The sequence below is a fragment of the Heloderma suspectum genome, chromosome 1, assembly GCF_057233095.1.
Source record: "Heloderma suspectum isolate Gila_16-S chromosome 1, 16-S_ref, whole genome shotgun sequence".
In the NCBI taxonomy this organism is placed as follows: domain Eukaryota; kingdom Metazoa; phylum Chordata; class Lepidosauria; order Squamata; family Helodermatidae; genus Heloderma; species Heloderma suspectum.
In genome coordinates, this window is record NC_139458.1 from 44,553,103 (window position 1) to 44,571,145 (window position 18,043).

The window sequence follows — 18,043 nt, forward strand, 5'->3', positions numbered from 1 at the left end:
TCTCCTTATGACATCACTTACAAATACTAGAACCAGATCTTGGGGGGTCCAATTTTCCATGACCATCTTTCTCAGCGCCATCACTGCAACCCCATTTTTTTAAAAAAATGTTAACAACTTACTGCAGACAACAGATTCAAGAGACAACACAACCTGATATGTAGAGCAAACACCGTGGTAGAATTTGAGTTCATATATGGCAATAGTCTCTCTTTATTACATGTTTTTCCCCCTAGGATTTCTTCTTGACTTATTTTCTGGCTCATTCTCCCAAAACCTCTCAAAGAAAATGAAAAAAACTCAGACAAAAAACATAATGAAAACCCCAAACCATTTATTTTTCTTTCCCCCCTCACATCTTGAAAAATGATACGTAGGCTGGACATGGCCAGATCAGTTGTTCTATTTTGTTTATAACATTTGTATTTTTTTTCTTTTTTCTTTTTTTGTGTTATTTTTTAAAATAATTAAACTGAAAAAAATTAGCGTACAGTCAAAGATCATGAACATCATTAAAGACTCACTTGGAGATACGAAACAAGTAAGCCATGAAGTCTTCTGCCCTTGCAGAATAGTTCAGCTGAGGAGGAGGTCTGAAGGCTTTAAAGTCCGCCAACATGGTAATGCTGCATAGGCCTTCTTCAGAGTGCCAAGTGTGCTTTATAATACAGTAGGGCAGAGTTTGGGGACTCCAAGTGATGACTGAAAACTTAGCAGTCAACAGCTGAATGTTTATTCTCAATATTTGTTTTAAACCACAAACGGTAGCTCCCAATCTCGTTAGCTGTAACAGTTTTGATTCAGTTATATCTCATTAAGTATTTATATATTTATATATATAAATAAGTATTTATTTTTTACACGTAATATTCTTTGTCCTTGTTTTTCTGTTTCTTGTGGCCGCTCTTTGTGCTCTGCTGCTTCTCCTTCATGAGCGTGCCATTGCTCTGGGCCGAGTTGCTGATGTAGTTCCGCGTCTCATCCACCTGATAGGACCCCTCGTCCCTGTTCCTGTACTTGTACATGGCATACAGGAGGATCAGGATGCAGAGGGCGGCAGCAGCCACAATGCCGACGACCATCCCCGTTGTGCTGCTCGACTCACGGACCACCTCTGAGGCCCCCGGAACCCGTCTGATTCCTGGCTCCGTGGGGTTTGCTGTGGGCACATTACGGAACATGGGGGAAGTTATTAGCGGGCTCTTCAGTTTTGTGCTGTCTAGCTCATAGGCAGTGGGCAACGGAAGCAAGACTATGTCAGGCTGGGGTTTGAGGTCACGGTTATTCATGTTGCCGGCTGGCAATTTGGGCACCATCCCAGTCGAGGACGAAGCTGTGGAGCGGATCAGCTCAGGGGACAAAGCTGTGGTAGTAGTCCTACCAGTATCGGAGACTTTGTTAGGTCTAAAGTCCTTGGCTTCCCACTTGGGTGCGTGTGCTTTGTAGCCACCTTCGAAGATTGAAGTGGAAAGACTCTTATCTGTTACCAAGGAGAAGGTGGTGTAAAAATCTTCATCATCAGTAGGGGGTAGGTTAGAGTCAAAGGTTTCCCCTGAGCCATACCCAGATATCACCAAGCCATCATCATCACAACCATCGCTGCCTTGGTCCGACAAGCAAGGTAACCCCGCCTCAGAGGTCATGGACAGGGAATCTTTGGTGGTCTCAATAATGGTGAGGAGGGGGCGGAAGGTAGTGGGGAGTGTAATGAAAGGTGCACGAGTAGCAATAGGAGGGATATCTAAAGGGTCTTCTACAAGAAGAGGGATAACTAATTCACCTCCTGTTCAGAAAAGAAAAGAAGAAAAGTTAGTACATCAGAAAAGGTTAGTGCAACATGTATTCACCTGCATCAAAGTGTGTGTGTGTGTGTGTGTGTGTGTGTGTGTAGTTTAAAATATCAAGCTAGCAGGATTTTTTTGTCCTTATCTATCCCAATGAGCACAATCTTTCTGGGGCTCTCTGTAGTCTTCTTGCCCACCTTGTTCTGGTGAAGGAGAGACCAGTTCTGCCCTCTTTTGAACTTGGCCAAGGCAGGGTCTATGTGATTTGGTTTTTGAAAATACTCTCAAAGTGACTTGCAGAATTTAAATGTATGTTTCTTCTGTTTAACTAAATACTTGAAGCTTTTTTGGGGAATGGATGCATCATTATATTGTCTAGTTAGACTGTGGCATATGTTTTCTGAGGTGTGTGGTTTTTTCATTGTCCCCCCTCCCCAATATATCTAGTTTCCTCAAATGGGGCAGAGCTGGAGGTCTTGGATGAAATGCAACTCTAATTCCAATATTTGCCATTTGCAGCTAGAGTAGGAATTTACATCAGTGTAAAGCAAGTGTTTGATTTATAGTGTTCCTTAAAGAGTGTGTGTGTAGAGAATTCTTGTCACATTTCATTCACAGTTGTCTGATGAATTTCACATTGAAGCCTTATTGAAAGGAATAGGAGTTGTACTTAGTGGATTGTACTGAAACCTCTGGGAAAGATGGAGGGAATTGGTCCCTACTTTGAAGTTTGTCTGTTCATTGTAAATCATTGTCAGGGTGGAAACTGAGCCGATAGAACCCCAGAGCAGTTCTGATTCTGAGGAGGATCAGCAATCTGTGGGAGAGGAGCCAGCTCATCCCTCACAGGCACAGCAGCTGGCAGAGATTCCTCCTGCCAGCATTCCTGAGATAGACAGTGATCCTAGCAGTGAGAAAGTGCAGGAGGGGGACTTACTAGATGCTCGACGCAGATGCAGGGAGCGACGAGCGATGGAGGGCGCGGAAAGGAGGCGTAGCGCTCGTTTGGCGTGCAAGCAATGGCTGCCTCCCGTGGACCCAAGGGAAAGAGGGAAGATCTTTCCCTAGCCCATAAGTTCAGGGTCTGCAAGTGACTCTCCTTCAAATGGGGACCAACTGCCTAACCCGGAGCATAGGCTACTCTGCTGTTCACTGCTTAGTCGCTGGTGATTAGCATCTGAAAGAGTTATTAAGTTGTAAAAGGATTAAAGCCTTGAAAAGAATCCTTTTGTCTGTGTTCTGAGTTGGCTATTGGAGTAGACTGAAAGAGGCCACTAGGGTGCTCCTGACAATCATGTTGCCTACATAATTCTTACTCAGTTTTACCTCTCAAACTGAATGAGGAAGAACATCCTAATACTGCTGTGCATTTGCCTCTCTCACACACACCTTTGACACTCCTGCGCATGACCAAAAACAAATGAGTAAATATTGAAAGAAAATAATCCTGCCCTAATTATCATTGACAAGCTGTTGGCTGATTTGGGGCCTACAGAGGCAAAGGTCAGGCCTAGAGGCCTGGAGTTTTTTGGGGGGAGGGGGTATCCCTGAGAGGAGTAGTTTCATTTCCTCAGTTGAGTTTCATGTCTTCAGGTTTGAAACAGTATGTTGGGTTTGAGGGAAGGAGAGAGAGAGCTAGTGAGAGGGAGACCAGAGGGAGAAAGACCAGAGACTCAGAAAGACCAGAGCATGAAGAGAGAGCAGGAAGACCCAGCCTGAAACTTGTGTTTTTGCAACCTTTATTTTATCTTAATGCCTGTTGTATCACTCAGCTCTATTGTGTAAATACCTTTAGTTGTAATGTGCTTGTTTTAATTTACAAGTAAACTGTTGTGGTTAACACCCAAGTGTCTGAACTGCCAATCACCCATGTCTACAGTCTAAACCCCACGTTATTGGGAAGAGGAAGTTTAAAAGAAGGAAGGTGGGACTCTTAAGGAGGCAAGAGATACTGAAGGGGTTGCTCAGGGGGTCTAGGTCATACTCATAAGGGGATTCCTGAAACTGATCTTCTAAAAACAACACCACCAGTTTAAATTATATATCTTTGGGCAACAGATATTTTAAATCATCCTTTGTTGGTGTGGAAGGTGAAAATGTAATTTCAGACCCTTAATAACATATTTACCCTCAGTTCAAGCATTTAAGATTGGATATAGGTTGTGGGCTATAGTTATCCCATAGCTTTCAGTAGGGGTCAAATAGTGGAATAAGGGGAGTCAATGGAAGTTTCTGTACTGAGTTTAGAAGACAGCCTAATGAGAGGAAAGCACTCTCGTACACAGTTGCTTCATATGTACATGGTTGCTTGATACACCTATCAAAGAAGGTGGGTTCTAATGAAGGACATGAATAAGGCTTTTTGAAAATGCCATTTATTTATTAGTCCAAAATAATGTGTTCCTGTCACAATAAATGAAGATGGAGATTGTGTTAATTCAGGAGCAAATATTTATATGATATTTTGTAGAGGTTTGTGATCTGCCTCCTGACTCTCTCTCCCTCTCTCTCTCTTCAATCTTTGTAATCTAGAGCATCTCAAAAGCTACTCAACAGAACGGATCAATTATAGAACGAAATATTTAGATACCAATCTAAGTACACCTCAGTGCCTGCTTAATCCCAGCCACTAAAGTTAGCTGAAACAGGAAATGGAAGTTTGGGTTTGGGGTTTATCTCTACAACTGGAACAACAGCCAACAAGAATAGCTATTTATGCTACTTAAAATTTAAACTTTAAAAAGACGATTAATTCATGTGTTTTCTGAATAGAAATAGTTTCTATTGAATATTTTTTATACTTCTTATTTTGTGATTTTATTTTTATGGTATGATTTTTGTTCTTTTATAATATTATTTACACCACCCTGGGAACCCTTGTGGATGAAGGGCAGCTTATACAGTTTTATATATATAAAAAAAATATATTTAAGCTCATTGTGTGGGCTTCACCATAGGAGACATACTCAGCCAGTCTTAGCGATCATGTTGGAACATAAGGGAGCAAGAGCAGTTACATGCAGCGGGCTGTGGATTTCTGAAATCATACCCCTAAGTGAATGATGGATGATAGAAGTTGTCCCCCAGGGGACCTTTTGGATGTCCAGTCAGGTCTGGTAAGGATCTAGAAAGTTATTCCCATGTGGACATGCAAGACTTGGGCAAGTGCCACTTCTGTTGCCTCGGCTACCTTTGCTGCCTCTGTTACCTCTTCATCTACTATCACCCCTACCTGGAATCTCTTGGTCCAGGCAGATGATCAGATCCTGATGTAAGTCAGTGATGTCACTGAGTTGCATTGGTATGCCAGGCATGGACCTGTGTCTAATGAAGTCTGTGCAGTGTTGTTGCTGCCAATGAGGTGGAGAGGAGGATGAGCAGTTGCAGTAGCAGCAGTGAATCCCAGGACTGGAAGATGACAGAGGAGATGGTGGTGGCTCATAGCTGGCCAATCATATAAGGAATGGGCTTTGAAAACAGCCCAGACATTGAAATATAACACATTTGGTAGCCAGACCTAGCTTGTTAGTCAAGTAACGGCAGTTCATTTCCCTAACGATCTGACAGATTTTTCCTGTCCTTAATACAGGTGCACTCTCCAAGACAGGGAGATAAAATAGTAAACGTCTCCCTAAATCAATGTCAATAGTGTTTTAGTAAGGTCAATAAGATTATGAATGTAAGTTTGTCTGCAACTTCCTATCTTGAAGGAAGATGTTGCTAAACATCAGGTTCTGTCTGATTTTACCAACCAAGACAGACACGGATCTACCTTGACTGAGTCCCTCCAAACGTTTTCTACATGTCAGTGGGCAATAATAAAAACTCAAGTGGATGGAAAATGGCCCTGGTTCAGACATTTGCTAGGCACTGATCCTCCTTGTATTGTGTAGGAGCAGCTGTGTGCTCCTCCACCATGCACATAATATAATCTCTGTGAGGTTTTTGCGCCCCTTTTAACCTGAGCAGTTATCTTTGAAAGCAAGCGGGATGGAACAAAGGTTCATTGCCCTGCCACCTCAGAGCATGAAGTCAGAGCCTCTAAGGCCAACAGATGAAACTCTGCCTCCTCATCAGCAAGCTCCATAGGCAACCTTTATAATTCATGCCAGAGCCCAGCCCTCACTATGAAGGCAGGAGTCAACTTAGGCCCCACTCTGTTCTAACTCCCCTCCCTACCATCACTTTAGGGTAGACATGGGCTTCTGACTTGGTGAACAGCAGCTTGCTCCCCCTATTGTGAGTCAGGGACTCCATTTGTCTGTTGGCAAAATGCCTTGATTAATATGAACTCTCTAAGAATCACACAGATCATGATGCCACCTGTTCAAGGCAGTTTGGAGCACCTGATTCAAATGTAATATCATGGCCCAATCTAACCATCAGTAGTCATAATGCGTAAGGCCCACTGAAACTACTGGGACTTAAATTAGTTTCAAACAACTGTTCCACTGGTTCAATGGCACTTGGTTATGGCTAACTGTAACTGGATTGGTGTGCAGTGGGAGGGAAGAGTATGTGCCCATTCCTCCATTTTGCGAGGAGAATCAGTTCAGTAAGTGTCTAAACTTAGCCTACCCTGGTTCAAAATCTGCCTCTGAAGTCAAACTAGAAGTCCTCAAGGCAAGCCAAATATAGATTATTTTATCTTCAAAACAGTTGACACTAAATAAATTACCTAAACAGGTCCATTGAGTGATGCAGTTAGGACCTGCATGCTTTGAACAAGATGCATACCCTCTTCTTGCTGAAAACACAGTGGTCATGGCCACAGTAGCCATGTTTGAGCCCTTGGAATAACCCTAGTTCAGAAGTCACAACACAATATTCAGCTGAACTCATCCTTGTTTGTACCCGTTAAGTGATCTCTCTTGTTCTTTGGACCTCCAGTTCTCTTATTTTGGTTTTTACTCCTTTTAAAATGTTTAATCTATTGTCGAGATTGTGATTATTCATACTCATGCGCTTTTTGAAGGCAGAATTGAGATAAGCTTTTAAGTAAAAAGAACACTAGAGAAGTAGCAGGGTGAATAAATCAGAAAAAAACATTAGCATGAAATCAAACTTCCTTTTGAGTGTGGAATTCAACTTCCTGAACAACATTCAAGGCCTGCTGAGGGTGCAGCTTAGCCACCACTACATAATGGCCATTTTACTATGCCATCTGTGACTCACAATTGGAGTCATAGGTTTGGCAGTTTTTAATTGCCCATCTAAAGGATCTGAAGTGCCTTTGTTATTAAAATCTCCTGTGCTTATAAATGGATTTGGTGTGCAGCTGATCTGCCACTTTACCCAAGGCGACTGTCTTTGCTGAAGGAAATAATCTAGGCTATTTTGCAATCAGCTGCTTGGATGTGTCTCCTCCTGAACACAAGGACACAGAAACTTTCTGTAGTAAAAGGCAACCCTTTCATTTCAGGTGTTACTTGCATTTAAGTTTGAGATATTATTCAAGGATTATTTTTCTTTTACCTTGAAATAAATGTTCACAGCCGGGGCCTTAGCACCGCAGGCTGAATGAAGAGGAGTAGATTCCATGATAAAGGGCTGGGGCTGGGGGTGTTCTTTAGAAATGTCTTTATTCATTTGAAAAATTAATCTCACAAAATATTTATGGAACAGCTTCACAGGGAGAGGAGGCTCAGCTATTGACAATGAAGTGAGACATAGGTAAAAAAAGCTTTTTAGGATGGATGGCACACTGTGCATAAGGAAGAAGCTAAGAAGCCTTGAAGGTAATGCCAAGAGAAATCAAATTAATGTTAAAGTTTGGGGCAAGGGTCCAAAGAGAAGTTCCATGCATGGCCCTCTTCTGCTTGCTCTCTTCTGACTGTAGATCTTTACAGTGCATGAACGAGCCTCCAACTTTTGAATGCTGAGATAGGAAGGGGAAGGGTCAGAATCCAGATGGGGCATACAAAAATGCCGCATGCATCACTGATATCCTGGTCTATGATTCAGCATTCACATTGCTAATAAGCTTCATTTGATACTGAATTAAGAAAGACCTTGGACTCACTCATGCTGACAAGGAGCATCGCCCTCCGAAATCGGCTTAATTCTTGCTACCCTGCTCATCGTTTTTGTGAATGCTTATTTAGTCAGAACATGAGTGGGAGTACCCAAGGGAATCCAAGGAGAGCCAGAGGCAGCCCATGAACATCTTAAATAGCTGAACCAGGGTACTAATTAAGAATGTCTGTGATGGAAATCAGTGACTTGCCTGTTTGCAAACTATCCAGAAGCTGAAAAGTACTGTAAGTCAATCACATATAGCTTGAACAGGAAGTCTTTGTTCATCTGGCGAACAGCAGAACTGAAATGCATGGAATTAAGTGTAAGAATCTGGGGAAGTTCCAAAGGATAAGAGAGCCAGTGTGGTGTAGTGGTGACAGTGATGGACTGGGAGCCGGGAGATCTGGGGTCTCTAGTCCCCGCTTGGCTATGGAAGCTCACTGGGTGACTTTGGGCCAGTCACAGACTCTAAGCCCAACCTACCTCACAGGGTTGTTGTTGTGAGAATAAAACGGAGAGGAGGAGGATAATGTAAGCCGCCTTGGGTTCCTTGCAAGAGGAAAAAAGGTGGGATAAAAATGCAATAAATAAATAAACAAACAAACCAACAAACAAATGAGACCTGGCTCTATCACGAGTGCAGCTGCCCCATACTTTAGCTTCAGTCTGGTGTGACACATCTAGTATTGTACTAGTGCTGGCAGAGCTGGAGAAGGTACTGAACCCCACTCCTTTCTTTAAGCATTTTGCTTCACAGCAGCTATGGAGGATAGTGACAAGATGAACTGGCCATAAATAATAGCAACTGTGAACTAGAGGTTTTTTTGTGGGAAGTATGGAGGAGCCATCCCTACTTGCCAGGCATCAAGACTGTTCATACTCCCACTATCTGCCTATATCAACAATTATATGTATTTTTGGAATAGTGTGGTAGCTGCCTCCTCTGCGATATATCACACACTAGACTGGTGACATGTAGGATTTCCACTGTAATCACGTGGTGGGAATTACCTGCACAGCAATTGTGTCAGTTAGGTGATGTGTAAAGCTGGTCATAGACATTTTGTACCTGAAGTGAAAAGCAAAAATGGCGCCCCTACCTATTCACCTTTTTATAACACAGGGAGAGGGTGCAGCTAGAAAAATGGTCTCTGGAATCTCTTGCCAAAAGCAACTGCTTCATCTTGCTTCATGGTAAGACCAGCCCTGCTTATAGTTTGGCAGCACAAGCCAGTCCTTAAGATCTGCATTGCCACTGCTTGTCTAACTCCCAGAAAGAACCTAATGAACATTTCACAGATCATCTATTTAATGGTTTCCAGCCTGGATTCAATGGAGATGAGCTTCCTTTCCTTTTGCTTCCAAGCACCCATGACATCTTTCAAAGAAAGAATTGAGGTTTCAGAATATATTTTAAGATCTGCCAGTCCAGATCCAAAGAAGGCACAAGAGCTCTTCTAAGTTTTGTTCTAACAAAACTCTTAAATCTCACCTCTTCCCTTTCCCTGCCTGGTTTGTACTTCCAGCAGAAGGTCACACATTTATTGTAATGATTTGTGCTGACAACAGAGTGCTTTCAGGATGAAATAGAAAGGAGCAGTTAAAATGGCTTCTTCTGCTGCATTAGTGATGCCAGATCAGCTTCCATTTGGCCAGATAAAAATGCAACAGATATAATGAGCAATCCATTCTGAGAGGATTGAAGTTTGCCTGGTGACAAACCATAGTCCAAGAAAACACAAATATCCAAGATATACTTTGAGATTTATTTTTTCTTTCTCAAAATAAGCACTTCATCCCATACTCCTTAAAGTTAGCATTTTAAAATCTGGGGCATATACTTGTTTGATAGGGTTGTGCTTTCCTTCAAATTAGCAATATCACTGGGGACATAAAAGGTTCATTTTAGCGTTGAAGCCTGCCCTGCATTTTGCTTTATGAGTGTATTTATAGATATATAATTCATATATCTGGGGCTGATCTCCAGTAAGGGCCCTTCTGACACTGGAAAAGATGGAGTATTGAAAATTTAAACTTTTCTGAACTGTGAGGATGTTGTGAGAGAATCATGAATCTATAGGGCATGAAGTGACCAAACTTGGGTGTGGAGCAGGATGAAGAAGAGAAGCTGCATCCTCTCCATTGCTCATTTTTATGACCAAGATAGTTTCACTGGTTAATTTAATAATAATAATAATAATAATAATAATAATAATAATAATATCTCATTCAAAGTCTCATGATGAATAAAAAGGGACTACAACATTCCCCTCTGTCTCTTCCAGATGTGTCAGAAAAGCTTTTAAATGCCAGCCAAAAAGCCCAGCACATCCTCAGGTATTTGAATTTCAACATCTAAAGACTCCCATTTGCATTTCATGTTTATTTCTTTTCGCTGCAACTCAGGTGCACTTTTAGGGAGAAAATATTCTGCTTTGGAAAAGAACTACAAACACTCCTTTTTCTTTACTGTTTTTTTTTTTTTTTTTGAGATACAAGTTTGTACTAAAACTCTCTTCCCTCCCCAATTCTTACTCCCCCAAAAAGAAAAAAGAAAAGGGCAATGCATTTTTAAAGTCCTCCAGAGATTTGCTTCCTTGTCAGTTCGTTGTGGGCAAAGAGGTGGGATGGGGATGTTCAAGCCACTGGGTTTGAGCTGCTGGAAACATGATGCTAATATGAAGTTGCCTTAGCACTGGAGCATTTTTAATATTCTTTCACCTCCCTGCTATCTCATTTAATTGAAACTGACAGGCAATACTACAAGGAAGGGACCTTGCTCTTCCATTGTGGAAAACCTTACCTTACTGCTTGATAGATATTAGGTCCCTTAACTTCCTTTCAGGAAGACATTTGTTCCCATATAACTCCTACAAAATCACATTCATTTCAAATGTACTGAATTAAAGGTGTAGCTTTAAAGGGAGCTAGAGAGAGGCTTCTAGAGACAGCTTCTAGACAGCTATTAGAAGTATGGAACTGGGGAGCAAAAGGATGTTAGTAGCTTAGTTTACTTCATAGCCCAGAGCTCTGTGTTTTTCAACCTGAATCTGTAGCCAGCAGAAAAGTGAACATTTATATACCATTAGTGAGGGAGGTAAGGTCCGGCTGTACCATTTGGCAGTATGAAGAAGTCACTTCAGGTGGCAGATGCTAGGAGGTGGCAGCAAGGTGTTGAAGGAGAGATCTGTGTGCTATGTAGCCTGCTCTGCACCCCCTAAGTTAGCCTGCAGCCTTCCAGCGCAGGGGAAGATGCTCTCCCATCATTCAGTGTTAAAGACAGATTCATCGAGTCTGCTTTTGTAGATGGAATGGGAGGGGGAACCATCTTGTTCTTCATCCCAGGCAGCAAAACGTATTGGGCTGGCCGTGCCTATGGATGTATACCCCTGTTCTTTGATTCCCACAGAGCTCTCAGTTTTTCTCCTGCATAGTCTTAGATGCCCTCGTTTTTAGGAACTGCAAGTATAAATTGGATGTGCATCCGAATGCACAATGATATTGTGGATGTTCCCTATTGCTTTCATTTTGGATGCACATTCAGATGTACAGCCCCAGTCTTAAACCCTTGGCTAGCTTACTCAAGAGTTTGTACATCCATTCTCTAGTAATATTTTTCCTGACAGAAGGTAAATTAGGTAGAATCAGGTGCTGCCCACACCAGCAGAACTACAATATCCCTACTGGAAACCTGATGTTAATTATGGCATCCCTGTTGGAGCTATTCTTCATCAGAAATCCACTGGGAGTAACTATGTGGGCACCATTAGTACATCTTGACTAAAAAGGCATCCCACAATGTGCCTGGTATTCATTCATTCATTCATTCATTCATTCATTTCATTTCATTTCATTTCATTTCATTTCATTTCTATACCGCCCAATAGCCGAAGCTCTCTGGGCGGTTCACAAAAAATGAGATGGCATTGAAAATGAGACCACTTACATTCCTTTACAATGAGGAGTGTCTTTATACATGGGAAGGGCAATCCTATGGTGGCAGGAGAGGTGGAGGAGCTGCCCAACCCCAAGTCTGCTGGTCTTGTGCTGACAGGACAGAAGGTGGGGACAATGGGAAAGAAAATAAGTATGCCAGCTCCTGGGCTGGTGTACTTTCCCTCCTCCATTCCAGGGGCATATTAGAAGAATGGGAGGGCTTCAGATGTGGTGGATCCAAAGTCTCCTCTGAGATGCCCGTAGAATGCCCCCTTTTTGCTGTTACCGCCATTGTAGCACTGGCAGTGGAGCAGCAAGGGCAGCAGAGGTTTCTGCATCCAAATGGGTAGGTTTGTGAGGGTGAACGTCCCTTGCCACTATGGACCTCTCTCTCTCTTTCTCTGTCCTGTGGTCCCTGGGACACCCTTCCAAACACCATTAAAGTGATACAATCTATAGGTGAATGTGACTTACGTACATACATACTTGTAGGATGTGCTACCTGGTTAGCTGAGCTAATCAATGAATATTCATCGCAGATTGGACTGGCAAACTCATGCAATCTATTCTAACGTGGTAGACTTTGAATGCTGAGGGATCATTGATTTGTCCCCTCAATAATGGATTTTGTAACTTTTCCTGAATTTTGGTGAGCATCACTGAGACTTAGTGTAGACCAAGTTTAATAAAGAAACATCTCATTTTATTGCATTTGTCATTTAATTTGGTGATGATAACCCCGGTGATACTTTAGGTTATATACTAAATCTCATTGGAATAATGGTTAATGTCTTCCTAGCATGTGGTACCACGGTCTGCCACTTTTTTTCAATATGCAGATACAGTGGTTACTCCCATTTTCAACTGCATTGTTGGGGTGTGTGTGTTAGGATATGAGATGGCTGCTCCGTATCTTGCCTCGCTGTCCTTCACCCCATATATTTGCTAACAAGATATGTATTGGGCTGCTCTACTTGCCATTGTTGAATGTGCTTGGAGTGGAGGAGGCGGAGATGGCCGGACTGTTCATTGGTAGCTCAGGTTCCTGAGAGTGCTTAGGGCTTGATTTGAGCAAAATCAGATTGCTGAGGTTCATGAAACATGGCCCTATATAAATAGGATTCTGCTAGCTTTATCTGATTTGAATTAAGCCCTGCACATGGGTTGGCGGGGCGGGGGGGGGGGACAGAAGAGAAATCAGGTTTTATTTGTATCTTGCTTGATTGTATACATATAGGTAGAGAAGGTATCCCATCAATCCAACTATGTCAGCTGTGTGTAACAATTAGATTACACCAACCTGATGGCTAAATGGAAAATATTGTGGTCTTTGATCTGTTCCTCTTTACTAAATATTTTTTTTCTTAGATGCCATCTTTCTTTCTTTCTTTCTTTCTTTCTTTCTTTCTTCTTCTTTGAAAGTACTTTAAGTACAGCAACTACACATTACTAACCCATATGAATTACCTTTTCCAGATGATTAGCATTAGTTCTTCTGGCCAGTTTTCCTTATTGCATCTGATGCATACTATTGTTCTAACCTTTTAAAATATTCCATTGGTTTTGACTGAAGGAAGTTATCACTTCTCCTTTGCTTTACAGAAATCCATGCAGGAAAGAAGAATGTTGATAGCATAGGAGTCTGGACATAGAGAACTTGAAAATGTTATACTGGTGTGAATATTATGGTGCAATCTTCTACTTTCATTATAGTGTTGGATGGATTTGCGGAATACACTTGAGAGTATGTTCTTGACCAAAATAGAAGGGAAATTTAGAAAATAGGGTAAATCCTTTTGTAGGAACGCAACAACTGGATTTTAGGTCACAGAGGCTTTTTTGTCAAATGTAAGAGAAATTTCCTTAGTTCCTCTGTTCCTAGATTACCCACCAGCTTTATAAAATGTATAAAAGAAAGTTGTGTAAGAATGCTCTTGGACAGACAAAGCATATGGGTTAAAAAAGGAAGGGCTCTATTTGGGAGAGATTGCTTATGAATGGAAAACTAGCACTGTTTCTGTTACCCCTCCTACAAAAGTACAATCATGTAATTATCAACAATACACATTGAATGCAGATCATAAAAAGCCAATATTAAAACAAACATCTTGCAAAAATTAAGCCAAGAAATACATCTATAGAAAGAAAAATAATTTTATATTGAAAAATAACAAAAATTCACAGCAAAGTTTAAAACTCTGAACTAAAAGTAACAATAACAAGTCATTCACTTTACTGTAAAGGAAAAAGAGAAAATGCAAGATAACTGTAAATATAAATCATACAAGAAAAAAAAACACCAAAACATAATTTCTTTTTAAAAATTACTAAATACACATATAGAAATAGTCAGAAGAAAGCATCATACCACGTTGATTTCATATCGTCAACTTACATCAACAAATTGCCCGCATGTTTTTTGGCATGAAAGAAAAATTTATAAAAGAAAGTTGTGTAAGAATGCTCTTGGACAAGCAGAATTGCCACATCTGAGAAACTTTTTCTTTTTTGTATTTTGCTGTTGTTGTTTTTTTCTTTTTTCTTTTTTAAAAAAACTTTTTTAAATCAAAATGTGTATTATTTTCATTGTTTTTAAATATAATATTTACGACAAAGGGTGATACAGGGAGGCAACAACACATACATCCACACCACATAACATGAAAAGAAAAAAAATAATAATAATCCTGCACTGTAAACGAATTGGAACATTTTTCCTACTGTGTTTGTTGTTGTTGTTCATGTAAATTCAATATTTTTCTTTTTCTTTTAACAATAGTTCTTGTGTCATGATTTTTAAAATTAAAAAAACCCTGTACACCCTATCATTACAGAATTTGTGTTTGATTATTTTCATCTCTACAGATCAGAAGTGTAGTTCCCCAACCACTGTTTATATGCAATCCCAACACCAACGGAACTTGCACAAAAGCAGTGTTTAGCGGATCATACCTTCAGTGGTGTTTGAGATTCAACTTGTTTGCCTTTACTTTCTTTTTAAAATTGTTTGGATAGATACAGATATATAGATATATATATATAGATATATATATTTAAAAAAATCATTTATTTTCCCTATAATTTGGAGTGTGTGTGTTTTAAGGAATGGATGACTGCACATAAAATTTAAACGATGCGAAAGAAAGGGTGGGTGGGAGAATGAGGGGGGGGACTTATGGGAAGAAAAGATGCCTCAGGTGGATGGAGTGGGGGTGTACGATCTATGAGTGTACTGCACAGATGAAGATGATGGGAGTGAATGTGTAAGTCAGTTGCCATGTCCATGTAAGTGCGGAACGGAGTGATCTAGCAGCATTAGAGCTTCTGGCTGTAAGGAAGGGATGGGCAATATACAAAAACAAATGAGCATATTCATGCCCATCAACGAAAAGAAAGAACAGAACTCTAACATTGACAATCTCACAAACCCTAAGCTGCAACTTCTTCAACATGCAAATTACAAAAAAATTACTAAGAAATATAATAATTACAGTTTCATTAAAGTTCTCAAATTATAAGAACAGTTCAAACTTTTTCCCTACTTAAAAAGCAGTAAAATATACAAATTAAGAATAAGAATAATAACCAGATTAAAAACAAAACCAAGAAAACTAGATTTTATGCATACGAATTGGAGCAACTTCAACTGCAGCTGTGCTCAACTTCATCTCCTGGTCTTAAACTCTTCCAGTGTCTATTAAGTGTTTAATATCTGGATATTAGTTCAGTTTGAGATATGAGAGGTTCTAGGACAAGCAACCATGATTGTTCAGGAGTAGCAGGCTTTTTGTAGTGCTTTCATGATCCTTGGCCCAACTCAGATTTAAGGGATGTTTCAATTATGTTTTAAAAAGGAGCCCCCCCCCCCCTTTAAAGTAAGACTGTAGGATTCTGCAGTTGAGGTAGTCCCTTATTTAAAGAGGGAGGTAGAGGGGTGGGGGGAAATCAGAAAACAATTCAATGTTTATGTTGTTAGATTGGAACGAACCAAATCTAAGATAGAAATCTAACATTTGAAAAGAAAAGACATCAAAATAGGCATACTTAAAAAAAAATTAAAAAGAAAGAGAAAAAAGAGCACTTTATTCCCAGCAAGAAGGGATAAGAGAACAACTGTTTGGGTTTTAATATTTTTGTTTGATTACTAGTAAAGAAAAGAAAAATCCACACACTTTCAAAGATGAACAAACCAGATGCACACACCAAAAAGGAACAGACAAAGCAGTCTAGGGACACTTTTATCATTTTTAATTCTTTCTCATTTTTTTAATGGATTTAAGTCCCATTTTTTAAAATTGAAACTTTGGCAGGAAAAGGGCCACTAAAAACCACCCTCCCCTTTACATGTGCTTTTTTTTAATTTTAAAAAAAAGCTAGTTGTCATTACTTTTAAAAAGAAAAATAAATAAATAAATAAATACGGGGTGGGGAACGTGCAGTCTGGATGTACGTCATAAATAGACATAGGAAAATATATAAGAAATTGGCTGAGATTGACAAATGGGTTCTAAAATAGCTTTATTTTACTGTTGGATGTTAATAATAATGCATGCTTAAAGTAAGTTGCATTTAGGGAAAGTAGAAGAAACAACAGCAAGCTAGAAGTGGAGGATGGGAGAGGGAAAAGGGAGGTTAGCAAAGGAGGAGGCAATTCAAAGAAGAGGGTAGTTGCTGGCATATCATTCCATGAATGTCCAGTAAGGGGGGGGGGGCAAAACACATTCCAGAGGACTCTGTGCAAGCTATGGGAGAGATAATAAGGGCAAACAGGTAGGATGGAAATTGGTGACGGCGCGGGAAAATCCATTTGCAACTCTTTATAACACAACAGTTAGGGATCAGGGCCATATGACCCAACCTTACAGTCCTGATTGACTTATAGTTATAGTTATCAAATCTTTATTGATAAGAGACAGCACTCTACTAGAAGGATAGTCCTAACTGCATTATTTCTTTAATTATTAATGCCTTTTTAAAGGGCTTTTGTAACTCATTACTGAATAGACCATGTGCAGCTAAATCCTATGTATGCTTACAGAGAAGTTCCACAAGTGTACAATTGGAATTACTCCCCAGTAAGCATACTTAGGATTGCAGCCTTAGTTGCATGGGTGGATGCCCTTCATGCCCTCAAATGCTGGGGTAGTTTGTTAAAGTGCTTCATAAAGGTGGAATAAAAAGCATTGTCCACTGGGACAGCACAAAATAGTATGGCTCCCAAGAGTGTTTGTAGAGCACTGGATCACAAATTAATCCCTGTCTCCAAAGGAATAATTTAATTTGCCAGGCAATAAAAGAATGCAACTCTCAGCAATGTCCAGGTTCTGACCACAAATCCATATACAGGCCATGCTACAGGACAAGGACTGCAGGGCTGAGTCTTCTGCATATTATAAAGAGGTGCTATTAATCAGCAACATTTTAATAATAAGCCATCAGGCTTTGCTAATATGGAAGCCAATGGAGGGTAGTAGCCTTGTGCATAGAAATAGAACAAATAATTTAATGAGCTCTGCTTCCTAGGTACCTTTCATAGCATGACCAGCTGTACTTTCAGACCCCACTGAGAAAGCAAGGGCAATTGCCAAGGGCATGAATTTAAAATTCACAATACGGACATGTGTATATAGAGAGTGAATCCATAAGTCCCCCAACATATTCTTTTTATTTATTTATTTATTGCATTTATATCCCGCCTTTTTTCCTCCAAGGAACTCAAGGCAGCGTACATGATCCTCCTCCTTCCTCCATTTTATGCTCGCAACAACAACCCTGTGAGGCAGGTTGGGCTGAGAGTCTGTGACTGGCCCAGAGTCACCCAGTGAGCTTCCATGGCCGAGTGGGGACTAGAACCCGGATCTCCCGATTCCCAGTCCAGCACTCTAGCCACTAAACCACACTGGCTCTTGGATGTCTTGCTGAAAAAACTGTCCCAGGCTGGTTGAGACTGAGAAGGGAATTGGGGTGCGTGAGACCTGCCCACCTGACCTCCATGGAAGAGGATAAGGTGTGAGGCCACACTGGCCATTATGAGGCCATCCATGGCAGGAATGGCCTTTGCCTCTACTGGAAGTGTGCACTGGAACTCTGTACTGTTCCCTTTCGTGGAATGGGAGAGATTCATCCAGGACAAGGAAAGCTGGCCGGGTTAGCTTCAGGGACAATATAACCACTTTGCTAGTGGGACTGAGCCCCGCTGATTAATTGTTGGGATACCCTTTGACGAATGCTTGTAGAATACACAGAACTGGGAATATTGGTCTTTACGTAGTGTAATGTGGCTTTTTATCAAAGCTCTGACTGCT

General features: G+C 40.7%; 1 protein-coding gene across 1 annotated transcript in view; it reads right to left on the reverse strand.

The window, feature by feature from the left end:
• Positions 1–466: 466 nt before the first annotated feature.
• The window catches only part of NRXN3 (neurexin 3), a 1,900,058-nt gene continuing 1,882,481 nt past the window's right edge, over positions 467–18,043 (reverse strand). The window contains exon 20 of the mRNA XM_084841335.1: positions 467–1,480. Within this exon, the coding sequence (XP_084697461.1) occupies positions 858–1,480 (623 nt within the window). The 3' untranslated portion in view covers positions 467–857. The remainder of the gene's footprint in view (positions 1,481–18,043) is intronic.